Below are 13,224 nucleotides of genomic sequence, written 5' to 3'. Positions count from 1 at the left end.
TCCAAGCAATTACCTTTTATTGTTCACAACATTATAGTCATTTGTTTCACTTTTTGTTGCCCTTCACAAGACTAAGTTATCCGATACAAGATACTCATAGTTGAGTAAATGAAGTTAAAAAAAACTTCACTTGTTTTCTAAATATACGCACTGCTTTGTCCTTTATGGAACCTACATATCTAATTCTCAATTTATAAATATATATCACGGACCAATGTTATACAATATTGATACCTCGGGCTACAATTAATAGTCTTCGCTCGACTCCAATCGATTGTTCAGTATTTGATTGCTTACCCCAAGTTTTTTCTATTCACTGACGGTGCGGCAAAACTGCACAAGCTTTCTGGTACAGTATGTTTTCACGTTCATTTTCATTTATATTACTAAAGTTAATTACTTAGCCTGGAAGTAGAGCAAGATGTTTAGATAGCTCATCTTCCTGCTTTAATTTGTTGGTAAATTCATACATAATCCTAGTTAGTTACGTTAGCTAGTGTGTCTAGCTCGCTAGGGAACTCAGTGAGCCAGAGAAACACCACGTGTGCTTATGTTACTCCACGAGCCAGAAATTGCTACCTTGCTAGCAATTATTTACGTTATTTAGCTACTTACTTATGCCACATAAGTGCAGCAGCTTATTGGCAAATTCATATGAACAGGAATCGAGGAAGTGTAACTAACTAAAAGTGCAAGCTAAATAAATCCTGCCCAGGTCGTCATCTAGGTTGCTACAGTTAACTAGATTCCCATTTTCACATGTAAATCATATACATCCGCTGATCCAGGTCCATTTAAATCCGTGTATTGATATTGTAAGTATTATTTATTATCATTATCATTTGGAAGCATTGCTTTATATGGATTCACCTTATAAACAGGAGCTTCTTTATTATCTTGTTTTGACGTATTGATTCACTGTCAGTGGTTGTTGTCCGTCCATAGTCATATCTAGGAAAGGATTATAGTAAAATATTGAGATTTGGTGTACATTACAGTAGCTGCTATAGTTGCCAATGCAATGGATGTAGAATGTTGTGGTGGAAAGGCAACCCTGTAGGACTTGCTTGAACAGGGCTTCATTGAAGCCCTTGTATGCAGGTTCAAATGCCGAGTGGGACACCGTTATCCTACACTTGAGCGAGGTGCTTAACAAAGTTCCTTCAGTAAGCGTTTCCTCGTAATTTGACAGGATTGTTCTCTGATAATAATAATAATAATAGCTTTATTTGTATAGCACTTTCAATACAGGTAATCACCACGGAAACGAGACACATCGACTTTCCTGTGAGCTGCAGTGCTTGACGGCTGCGTGTGGCTGCTTTCCATGGGGCTGACCAAGCAGTACTTGCGCTACACTGCCAGTGCTGTTTTCGGAGTGATCGGGAGCCAGAAGGCCAACATTGCCTATGTCACTCTGAGAGGAGGCGAGAAAGGACGCTACGTAGCCGTAGCGGCCTGTGAACACGTGTTTATATGGGACGTGAGGAAAGCAGAGAAGGTGAGCACTACAGCTGGAATTTCACGCGGTGTTTGTGTAATATTGTGCGTGTTTAATCCCCCATTGTCTTAGAGGTGAACGAAAAAAAAAAAATTGAGCAAGACTGTTCAGCCCTTATCCTGGACGGCCAAAATGCCACAGATCTTATCAGCCTTCTCCTGAAGGGATAGATCCACAATGACAGCTTTTCTATACCTGAATAATGAAGTAATTCTTAATGTTAATGAAGCATTTTTATTGAGACAATTAAACATCTATCAGGGCTGAGCACGTAAGTCAGTTATACAGGGCTGAAGACCCCAGTGGGCTTGTGCCTGGACTGAGTGAATCCCTTCTGCCCCTTTCATTTTCAGGTCCTGATTCTCCAGGGAAACAAACAGGAGGTGACCTATCTGTGTCCCTCTCCTGACGGCGTCCATGTCGCCGTCGGTTACGAAGACGGCGCCGTCCGTATCTTCAGCCTGCTGAACGGCGAGAGCAACGTTTCCTTCAGCGGTCACAAGTCTGCGGTCACGGTCATTAGATATGATGCGCTGGGTGCGAGGCTCGTGACCGGATCGAGGGTGAGCTTGTAATCATGTAACATGCATGAAAAACTGTGACGAGAAACTCGTGGAATGAAAAGCTTGTGCAAGTGAAAAAAGCCACTGGGTCTCATGTTTACTTATGCAACCCAATGCATATCTTAGATTGAGGAACACCTTGACTAGACAATGCCTGCTGTGTGTTCAGTGGTTGACACGCAGTGTATGTTATCCTACAGGACACGGATGTGATTGTGTGGGATGTCATCAATGAGTGTGGTCTCTACCGGCTGAAAGGACACAAAGATGCCATCACACAGGCTCTGTTTCTTAAGGACAGGAACTTGCTGGTCACCAGGTAATGCAACAGAATTACTGTTCATTTACAGAGGCGTTTAAATCAACTCAAGTACTGTTAAAGACACATTTGGTGACGTAAAATGCATAGATACCCACTACAAGATTGACCTGTCTGTAATTGTTTTGCGCGGACTGATTTGTGCCATTTTCTATTTTTCCAGCTCAAAAGACACTTTTGTAAAATGGTGGGATTTGGACACACAGCATTGTTTCAAAACCATGGTCGGCCATCGCAGCGAGGTATGGTTTACACATTCTAAGGTATAATTCAAGCCCTCAATGAAGGGTGTATCAATGAAGCCAGCTGTGTGAAAACCGATTGGATGGCTGTGTGTCTGTGTGAGAACCGATTGGACAGCTGTGCATCTGTGCAAAAGATGATTGGACAGCTGCACATCTGTGCGAGAGCAGACTGGATGTCTGAACCTCTGTTATGCTCACAGGTGTGGGGGATGGCGCTGCTGAACCAGGAGGGCAGGCTGCTCACAGGTTCGGCCGACAGTGAACTCAGGGCCTGGGACATTTGCTACCTGCAGGGGGTGAGGAGACCAACACCCGAAATGCTCAGTGTTCTGTCACAAATGAAATACAGAGTGCCCTCTCAAAAGGGTCACATGTGTCCAGTGTTTTTTGACTCTTATAAACGGGGCATAGCAGTGTCATAGCAGCTTTGGAGAGTGTTCTGAAGTGTGACCTCAGAATGGTGCTGCGGGAGATTTGCTGTTGAGCTGATGGGTGTGGTGGGTTTGTTTGACCCAGGGGCAGGAGGTCGGGGAGCCCAGGGTAAAGAAGGTCAAAGGTCTGCTGGATGAAGATGATGAGGTAGAGGAAGGTCTTGACGAGAGCCCTGAGGAGGTACTGTGTGACCGCTGCTCCCCACATGTCTCTGTATGCACATACATATCCTGAGGTCTTTAGTAGTCGGCACTCTTTGATACCATAAAGTAAATATTAGACATTCTTTTTATTCCCTGGGACTGTAGACATATTGAAATTATGTACTACAACTGAAATTCACAAAATCTGAAAATGTGAAAATGTTTTACTACATTTTCAAATAACCATATATTAGGGATGGGAAATTATGTTTTTTCAGGGTTTGCCTTTGTTAATAGATGGCCCCAGAACACTTGATTCCATTCACTTAAAAAGTGAAGCAGAGTGAAACCCAACAGACACTGCAGGCATCGCTGTCATACAGTATGTGCGTATGTTTGTTTCATAATGAAAGGACATTACATGCCTTCTGTTTACCATCCCATAGAGGATCCTCAGCTGTGAGAAAGCTGGGTCTATTCTGAGAGAATCCAGAGACAGGGTCGTCTCCATGACGACTGACGCAAAGGCCAAGGTTCTGGCTTGTCATGTGAGTATAGTTCCACTTACTATGTGCATTCCTACTACCCTGGCCATACTTTTCAAAGTTGTGTGAAGTTCCTTCCCCTGATCTAGAATACAGAGAGACATAAACATTTACATGTTCTCGCTTTATCTACTTCAACAGCACATCCACATATTTTAGTTTTAGAAGTTTTAACATGAACAAAATTGCATAGGAATAAATATTTTATGGGACATTAAATAAGTTAAATAAATACTTGTTATTTGGTTACATTATCCTGAGTTTTAAATTTCAAACAAGAATGCAAATATATTGGATATTCATTGACATCCCTGTGATGCCTCTCTCACCGGGACAGCAGTTCATTGTAGACAAGTGATCACTGATTGGTGGATTCTGTCATGTGTTTGATCAGGGTACTGACGCAGTCCTTGAGGTGTTCACTGTGCTCCCGCAAGAGGAGGTCCAGAGAAGGAGGGAAAGGAAGCTGAAAAAAGCCAAGAAGGCAGCCAGGTAAGTCTCAGGAACATCAGATGGACACCCCTGAGAGATCACACTGACATCACAGCAGGGTCACATGGTTTAACCACGCAGTCTCAATGCAGAGTATACACTTACTCAGTTATGGAATAGTGTTATTTGAAAAGATTTTGTTGCAATGAACCTTTCGCTTTTGGTTCTGTTTCTCATTTGATTTGCCTTTGCCTGTTTTATCTAACATATTTGTTTGAAACATTGTTCTAGATTGTGGTGGTGTCCAGTTATATTCAGTGATGTAACAGACTAATGTTATGGCTCTAATGAAGGCTTTGCAATGGTACTGCAGCCATAAAGCATAGTGTAAGTGCTGTGATGACTGATGTGGGAAGTGGTGTACGTGTCTGTGAAGCGACCTCTGCTTACCCCTGACCCCTGGTTCAGGTCTAAAGGGGGGGAGGAGGCCGTGGAACCCCAGGTGGAGCGGAAGTTGGGAGATGAAATCGTGAGGATGGCCAACATCAAAGCTTCCTCCAAGATTCGGTAAGTAGGGCGACTTGTGGGCACCAAATGGGCACCAGTGTGTGTTTCACCTGCTTTCAGTTGTCCCATAATATTCATCCCAGTAAACCGTGGGAAACTGCTCAGGATGAGGATTATTTTAGAACTTGCACCAGTTACAAATGTGCAAATGTGTAAAAGTTACATGATTAATATCAGAGTTGTGCCTCTGTACCTTTGACAGGTGGAATGCTTAATCTCAGGGTGGGGGTTGCTGAGTTGATTGATTGATAGGAGATCTCTCTCTCTCTCCCTCAGGTCAGTGGACTGCCTGCTGTCCCCTAGTGGGGAGATGAAGGTGGCCCTCCTGCTCCAGAACAACACGGTGGAGACGTACACCCTGAAGACCACAGAGAAGAGCCCTCAAGCCAACAAGACCTCTCGCCTGACCCTGAGCGGGCACCGCACAGACGTCCGCACGCTGGCCTTCAGCTCCGATAACATCGCCATGCTGTCTGCCTCCTCCGAGACCGTCAAAGTGTGGAACAGGTGAGACCCAGGAGGGATCCAATTCATCGGACTGGAGCATACCACAGACGCTTTGAAGGGGTCCATCAAGGGCCAGTCAAGGGTCCGTTGGGAACTTGTGTGCTCAAGGAGTGTTCAGATCCATCTGGGAAGTTTTTCTCTTAAGTCACATGATGTCTGCCTTTCTCAGGTCTACCCTACAGGTGATCCGTACCATGGCTTGCGAGTACGCTCTCTGTTCTCTCTTCATTCCTGGAGACAGACAAATCATCATAGGAACCAAGGTACAACGTCACACTGTTCATTCACAAAGCAGAAAAATCTGAGCCTTAACAGGGAAGGTGTGCAAAGGTGTCTCATCGAGATCCAGCTGTGTACTGACTAGGCTTTGGTTCCAAAACCTAATTCCACTATGGCATCAATTCTCATAAGAACGGTACCTACCAGACTGAATTGCAACATGGATATCGGTGCCATACACCTTTACTAGCTAAAGTTACACTTGCCCTGTCCACTCAGTCAGTGACAGCAGGTACCATCAGCAAGCTAGCTAATGTTAAACTTGGTCAAAATGATAAAAGTGAAAAGGTATAAATTATTAGTATAATGTATAATTTAACCAATTAAATAAAACTAACTTGTACAATTTTTTGCCTTTCAAATAAATACAGACTTCTTTAATGTCATTGTTTGCGCTTTATTTAAAAGAATGTATCGGTGTAGGGACCTCTATCATTTAAAAGTATAGTTTTAGCATCGGTATCGGCAAAATAAAAAAGATAGCCGTCCCTAGTCCCGACTCGCACAACGTAGCACACGAGAGGGTTTCATTCTAGGCAGGTGTCTCCGAGACTGTGCCCAGACTGTAGATAATTTCCCACAGAGCGGAAAGATCCAGATCTTTGACCTAGCTTCAGGACGCCTGCTGGAGACCACGGACGCCCACGACGGCGAGATGTGGTCCATGTGCCTCTCTCCTGATCAGGTGAGAGTCTCTCAGTGTGGCTGCCTGTCTGCTTGTGTAAGTCTGCCTGTCTTAGTCTTATGTTATGTGTATAGTTGATACGAAGGCAAAATCAGCAGTCAGTTGTTTTCAGCTGTGCTATACGCGCACCAGTATATTCACAGTAACAACCCTTAGGACTTACCGCCTATTTATTCTTGCCGTCTTTGGTTGACAGTCTGTTTAATATCTGTTATCTACAGTCTCAATAGTTTTCTCCCTCTGGTAATGCCTGTACTTTATGTTCCATCTTTGTATTTACTGTTTTGATTGATGAGGTTATACTGCACTGTGTGCGTGTGTGTGTGCGCACGTGTGTGTGTGTGTTTTCAGAGAGGCATTGTGACTGGTGGAGCTGACAAAACCGTGAAGTTCTGGGAGTTTGAGCTGATCAAGGACCTGGAGTCTGGACAGAACAAGTAAGCGCCGATTCTGACCCCAACCTTTCAGAGTCAGCGGCCACTTCACAGGAGTGTGAAAATGGGATGACGGCTGCATTTTACTGTATATTTAGAAACTTAGAACACCTGAGGTACTGGAAGGCAGCTAATGAATTGAGAGAAAGAGAGAGCAAAAACTATAAGGAGAGAGCAAGAGGGAGCAAGCCCAGTTTAACAGAGAGTAGGACTCTGCTGTGAGTTTTAATAAGGCACTCTCACGGGCACTCAGTGATAAACTGGGTAGTTTTGTGTTCCGTACAGAGGTAGTCCTGTGTTAAGAGCACAGGTAGTTCTGTGTTCAGAATGGTATTAGTGCTGTGTTGGCTCTAGGGTTGTCACTTTTTCCAAAAATTGAGATTTAATGAATCTCAAAAATAAAATAATTTGTTCAAATTTGCTCAAATTGGCTCATTTGTAATGTATAGCCGACCACGCATAGCATAACTCACAGATGAACTACCTAACAGTATTTCCACCAAACAAAACAACAACATGGCTTGTTGTTTACCAGTCTCTTTGATATTGCGCTACTGGGCTACCCACATCACCTAGGCAGCCGGATTACAAGTTCAAACCCCTAATTTGATATTCAAAATTTAAAAAAGATAATCAAACAGGTTTGATAATGGAACACGCCATCCCTAGTTGGCTCCATGTTCACACGCTGCTTGCGTGTTGCTGCAGGAGGCTGACGGTGAAACACACGCGCACGCTACAGCTGGACGAGGGCGTGCTGTGTGTGCGCTACAGCCCTGACCAGAGGCTGCTAGCCGTGTCCCTGCTGGACTGCACCGTCAAGATCTTCTACACCGACACACTCAAGGTATAAGCAAATACTGTCAAGATCTTCTACACCAACACACTTATGGTATACACAAAAACCATCAAGATATTCTACACTGACACACTCAAGGTATAAGTAAATGCCGTCAAGATCTTGTACACTGACACACTTAAGGTATAAGCAAATACCCACCTGCCCTACTGTCTCACTCCAAGGTTATAAGACACTCACCTTCATTGGCTCATTACATGTGATAGCTTGGAGGATGCCATATTTTCACCTGTGTGCAGTTCTTCCTTAAGGGGAGCGCTACATTTCCATGAACATAGCCAGGCATGGGTCAATGCGGCCCCACCCTCTGGGTACAGGCGCGATGGCAGTCGGATGTCTCATCTTTCATTCTCTTTTCTCTTTTTCAGTTCTTCCTCTCTCTTTACGGACACAAGCTCCCCGTGTTGTGCCTGGATATTTCTCACGTGAGTGTTCAGGCACCCAGTCGGCCAATCGATCAGTCGGTAAATCAGCCAATCGTCTGTGTGCGTGTGCGCATAAATAGATTAGTTATTATTGGGTCTCTCTTTTCATTTCCCAGGACAGCGCGCTGATTGCCACGGGCTCTGCCGACAGGAACGTGAAGATCTGGGGGCTGGACTTCGGGGACTGCCACCGATCCATGTTCGCACACGATGACAGGTAATAAACAGGAAGTGCCCTGGCGAGGCAGGAACACAGCAACGGGATTACAGATAAGCCTGAAGGATGCGCAGTTGCTGCACACAACGTGACATTTATAATCGTTCATGAAAATGCGTCCCTGTGTATATGAATATCCTCTGTCCTCTATATGAACTACAGTGAGGTGTGTATTTGGGAAACAGTAAGGACTTCCATTTTTTCCTGATATTTCTAGTTTTCATAAGCGGATTAAAGTATGCATGAATGTTAGAGTTATTTGCACGCTATGTGCAAGTCTAATATCAAATATCATGAGACTTCAGATCAGTGACTTGTTCCAAGGTTAGTAGAGAGTTCTGTCTCTTACCACATCTTGGGGCTATACATAAGACGTTCTCAGTCGGAGGGTTCGTTGATCCGCCTGGGTGCATGTCCCACAACATACAACTGCTTGGATGAGAGATGTGGTTTGATAAGGTATATAATGCGTCCATTACATCTTTTTGTTTTACTCGTTCCTGCAGTTCGTTCCCAAAACCCACCTGTTCTTCACAGCTGGGAAGGACAAGAAAATAAAACAGTGGGATGCTGACAAATTTGAGCACATCCAGACCCTGGAGGTACAATTCGGTATCATCCCTTCTGCATATCTTCTGCCAAGCAGTACTAAGCAGTGATGACTGTCCCCATTCTAAAAATGTTAAAATCAGGTAGATTTCTTTCTCCAATTTTCTGTACGACCTCTGACCTTTGAACTCCTGACCGTGCTGTCCTCAGGGTCACCATCGTGAGGTGTGGTGTCTGGCGGTCAGCCCCAGCGGAGACTACATCGTGTCTTCGTCCCATGACAAGTCGCTGCGTTTGTGGGAGAGAACGAGGGAGCCCATCATCCTGGACGAGGAGAAGGAGATGGTGGGGGTCCCGGCGTTGGGAATTTTCCTGTTTTTCAGAACATACAGAGTCAGCTGGGTTTTAAAAAAACTGGAATTGTCTGTGGTGAATTCAGTGTCTGAAACCGGAAAATTAAGATGCAGCTTCACCTTGATAAAGAGAAAGCAGTGAATGACGCTATAACCAGTGAACATTTTTTATGGTGAAAAGTCAGTGAAACACCATCTAGGCTTTCAGGTGAAAGCCTGGCTACATTTGGTTGAAAAGTGTAAGTTTTCTAGCTAACTAGGGTGTAGTCAGGCTATATCCGGGTAAAAACTGAGCTATATTGGGGTCAGCATAGTCTGTTTTTGCCAAAAACGTCTCAACTTATATTTTCCACCCCTACTAATCTATACATTCCGGCTGTTGCTCACTGGTTATGCTTATTTTGTCCCCAGGAGAGAGAGGCGGAGTTTGAGGAAAGCTTGGCCAAAGGGGAGGAGCCAGTGGTGAGTACTTTTTTTTCCTCTCTGATTCATTGACATCAATCAACCAATGAAGTGTCAGTGTTGTGTCACCGATCTCTCTCATTGTTCCGTATATGCCTCGCTGCTTTATGTCTGTCTCATTGGAGGTGCACATAACTGTAACATGCAGGCACACAGAATGCACTTATGAAAACTAGAATTATCAGAAGAATTATTTCTCTATGTCTGTCTCACTGCTCTATGTTTGTCTCACCTTTGTCCGGTCAATTGCTCTGTCTCGTACAGGTTCCAGGAGAGACCAAAGGGGAGGCAGGGCCAGCGGGAAGGAAAACCATAGAGACTGTAAAAGCGGTGAGTAGGCTCTGCTAGAGAGTAGTCTCTGCCATTGAAAACAACCCCTCTCACTTCCCTATAGATCTACTCTACTGTATAAGAGGATTTGTGGCTAATTTCAACATACAATTTCACTACAGTACTACAAGCTGCATGACGGTCATGAGACTAAGATTGCTAGGCGCATAGTTTAGTGTGTGTGTGTGTGTGTGTGTGGGGGGGGGGGGTGTTTCAGAGAAGAATAGGGTATATAGCAGTGGTGTATATGGATTTGATATGGCAGGAAAGGGGGTGAGGTGAAGTTGAAGAGGGGGGCATCCTTGTTGGTTTGAGGGTGGAACAGCAGCCCAGCCCTCACTCTCTCTCTCACTCTCCCCCCCTAGGCGGAGCGCATCATGGAGGCCGTGGAGCTGTACAGAGAGGAGAGTAAGAAGCTGGAGGAGCACAGAGAAGCCTGCGAGGCGGCTGGGAAGCAGGTAACTCACCTGGACTCACCTGTAGCAGCCCAGGTAACTCACCTGGTCTCGCCTGTAGCAGCCCAGGTAACTCACCTGGACTCACCTGTAGTAGCGCAGGTAACTCACCTGGACTCACCTGTAGCAGCCCAGGTAACTCACCTGGACTCACCTGTAGCAGCCCAGGTAACTCACCTGAGCTGTGACGGGAACAGCCTGACTGGATCCCTTCCTCATGCCAGCAAACTCATGCCATTGTGCACAGTATATGGAAGTGTAGCTACAGTCAGACTGCACACTCTGTCACTCACTCACTCTTTCTGGTTTCATAGCTCCCTCCTCCTAGGACGAATCCCATCCTCATTGCCTTCGGGAACATCTCAGTAAGTGAAACCCTCACCCACTCCACCTGGTATATTATCTGAAATGAACAGGCATACGTATGTCAAATAGTGTTGGACTTTTTAAAGATATGAGATAGTGTAGCAGTTAAAGACTGCAACGATCAGGTCAGTACTTCCAGCTCACTGCCGATTTAGAGGAAACACAGAGGTACCTAAGCAGGATTGCTTTGGTGGAAACTCATTATGAAGGTTTCCATTTTTATGGTGTGCTTTTGTCCTCCTCTTCTAGCCCTCACGCTATGTACTGGATGTGATCAAGAAAGTCAAATCCAGGTACGATGTCAACACTACACCGGACTTGCTATGATTAAGTGATGGAGTGTTACAGATGGGAAAAGAGGACTGGCATTTGCCTTTCAGTCTTTCTCTGTTCATTATCTCTGCTCTGTGACTCTCTCTGAATTCCATTGCGCTGACAGTCCCTGGTTCTTACGTTCTCTCTCTCTCTCTCTGACTCTCTCTCCTCCCTCAGCGAGCTGGAGGTGTCCCTCCTGGTCCTGCCCTTCCCGTACATCCCAGACCTGCTCTCCCTCTTCAACAGGTTCATCCGGGACGGCTCCGAGGTGGAGCTGGTGTGCCGCTGTCTCTTCTTCCTGCTCCGGTAGGTTCCTGCTCAGCCGTAGAGTCAGGTGCGGTAGTCAGACAGGTGTGTGAGGTCACAATGTGGTCGGGGCTCGCGAGTCTTTCAAAATCTTTGAGGTCTGTGAGCTGGAAATGAAAGCTGAAAGCTTTACTCTTCAACTCACTGGTCTGAAAACTGTTGTAGCGGTTTTACTTGATCTGCCGGTTTACAATGGTTTGTTGGCTAGCATTAATTACGCTTCAGATTCAAAGATAGTATGGTTAAAACAGCTAATTACTTGCAGTTAAAAGTAATTTTCTTAATTGAACGTGTCATATCAATTTGCATCAGGAGTGTACAGGACACACTGTGTGTGTCTACGGCTGGGTGTACTTACTTATATACTCAGTGAGCTGTCTCTGAATGTGTCCTCAGGGTCCACTTCGGACAGATCTCCAGTAATCAGATGCTGCTGCCTGTCATTGATGATCTGAGGAGTAACACCATCTCCAAAGTGCAGGAGATCAGGGTAAGTGCTGTGCTCTGGGCAGGTTAAGGGTGAGCCTTGATCCAGTGTCCTGCAGGGGCTGCCGTAGGCCTGCACGGTTCTGTTTTAACCCTTTGAAGAGTAGCTTTCTCGGAATGTTTTTCCACAATCCAAGTCAGTATTCTAGAATTCGATTACCAGTAGCGATTGTTACATCAGCACTAGAATGTTCAGTTAAGAACATTCTAATCACTTAATTGTGACATCACACCAAACGGCTCACCAATGTTGTGAAGCTGCTGACACGCTCCCCCTCTCTTCTCTTTCAGGACCTCCTGGGCTTCAACAGCGCGGGCTTGCAGTTCCTACAGCGCGAGATCGAGAGCAGGGAGGACGTGATGTTCTTTGCCGACGCCACCGACCGCTTCGAAGAAAAGAAGAGGAAGAGGAAGAAGCGGGAGAGAGCAGTCCTCACCATCACCTGAAATGTTGATCTATCCGTTTTTGCTGCTGTATAGAAGAGCAGCCAGTTTATTATTGCTGTGTGCTGTAATGTCTTGTACATTAAAGTACCTCTAAAGGAACTCATTCTATGACCTTATCCAGCATGGAACGGCAGTTAAATTGGTTATATTGCCCATTGGCACCGTTTTACCATTTTTGATGCTTCCTTTTATTTTACATAAGAGGACAAATATGATAGTACTGATATAGTTTTTTTTTCCAATTGCTATAAGTGTGAGAGACCTCTGTGTCACTATTTTTCTGAAGTGTATATTGATAAGGAGAATGGACTGAATGTTTGTAATAACGTATTAAACTGTTCCCATATGTTTGTGCACAGTGTGCCAATATGAGATACACTTTATCGATGCAGTGAAATAGAGCAAAAAAACAGTCTCATGAATGTTGTTAGTTTGTTGGGAGGAAGTTTGAGAGGTTTAATAAAGATAAATATGATTTCTAAAAATATCTAGTGTTGTTTAGCTTTTTAAAACACTCATTCTGTTGAGTTTAAACATTGAAATGGGGCTTGCGTAGTAATACCAGTGAACAGTGCGGCTGAGTGGAGAGGCTGTGTTGTCTCCTCTGCTCCAGCCAACGGGTACTGATACAGAGTGGAAGCCCTTGTGGGGGTGGGGTGGGGGGGGCGCTGCTGAGAGAGTGATGTCATAGCTGTCGCCGACATCTCAGACCACCAAGATGCTCTCCTTTCACCGCCGTGTTACTCTAAACTGAAGAGTGATTCAGTCAGACTTTACTGCCCTTGCAACACTCGGGAAATTTACGGGCGACTGGACTTCCAGAATGTGGCGCGTATATTTTTTCAGTCCGAGAGCGGGGGCGGAATCCCCGTGTCCTTTCCGTCTCGGTTTTCAGCGCGATGTTTTCCTAATACATGGGTGGCGGAGTACTTTTAACGCCCTACTGAAATTCAGTAACGGCTACAACCTGTTTGAAAACTGGATTAACTTTATTACTCGCAT

The 13,224-nt window shown here is 45.0% G+C and overlaps 1 protein-coding gene across 1 annotated transcript; it reads left to right on the top strand.

The window, feature by feature from the left end:
- Window positions 1-143: 143 nt before the first annotated feature.
- Window positions 144-12,709, top strand: wdr3 (WD repeat domain 3). Its single transcript, XM_064311666.1, has 27 exons — window positions 144-349; window positions 1,238-1,501; window positions 1,855-2,064; window positions 2,265-2,383; window positions 2,547-2,625; window positions 2,829-2,924; window positions 3,145-3,240; window positions 3,650-3,751; window positions 4,143-4,240; window positions 4,649-4,747; window positions 5,024-5,254; window positions 5,424-5,517; window positions 6,117-6,218; window positions 6,570-6,655; window positions 7,361-7,499; window positions 7,880-7,936; window positions 8,053-8,153; window positions 8,644-8,755; window positions 8,913-9,047; window positions 9,467-9,517; window positions 9,782-9,847; window positions 10,213-10,305; window positions 10,617-10,667; window positions 10,918-10,961; window positions 11,161-11,289; window positions 11,686-11,779; window positions 12,067-12,709. The coding sequence occupies exons 2-27, from the start codon at window positions 1,328-1,330 to the stop codon at window positions 12,220-12,222; spliced, it is 2,814 nt and encodes a 937-aa protein (XP_064167736.1). The 5' UTR covers window positions 144-349; window positions 1,238-1,327; the 3' UTR covers window positions 12,223-12,709.
- The last annotated feature ends 515 nt before the right edge of the window (window positions 12,710-13,224 follow it).

The sequence above is a fragment of the Anguilla rostrata genome, chromosome 15 (assembly GCF_018555375.3).
Source record: "Anguilla rostrata isolate EN2019 chromosome 15, ASM1855537v3, whole genome shotgun sequence".
Lineage (NCBI taxonomy): Eukaryota > Metazoa > Chordata > Actinopteri > Anguilliformes > Anguillidae > Anguilla > Anguilla rostrata.
This window is presented reverse-complemented; position numbering and strand designations above follow the sequence as displayed.

Bases quoted from the DNA above. Each gene is read 5' to 3' on its own strand.
- wdr3 (XM_064311666.1), top strand. From the start codon at position 1,328: ATGGGGCTGACCAAGCAGTACTTGCGCTACACTGCCAGTGCTGTTTTC. The intron at 9,848-10,212 runs GTGAGTAGGCTC...CTCCCCCCCTAG, and splicing joins CCATAGAGACTGTAAAAGCG to GCGGAGCGCATCATGGAGGC. The intron at 10,962-11,160 runs GTACGATGTCAA...CTCCTCCCTCAG, and splicing joins ATCAAGAAAGTCAAATCCAG to CGAGCTGGAGGTGTCCCTCC.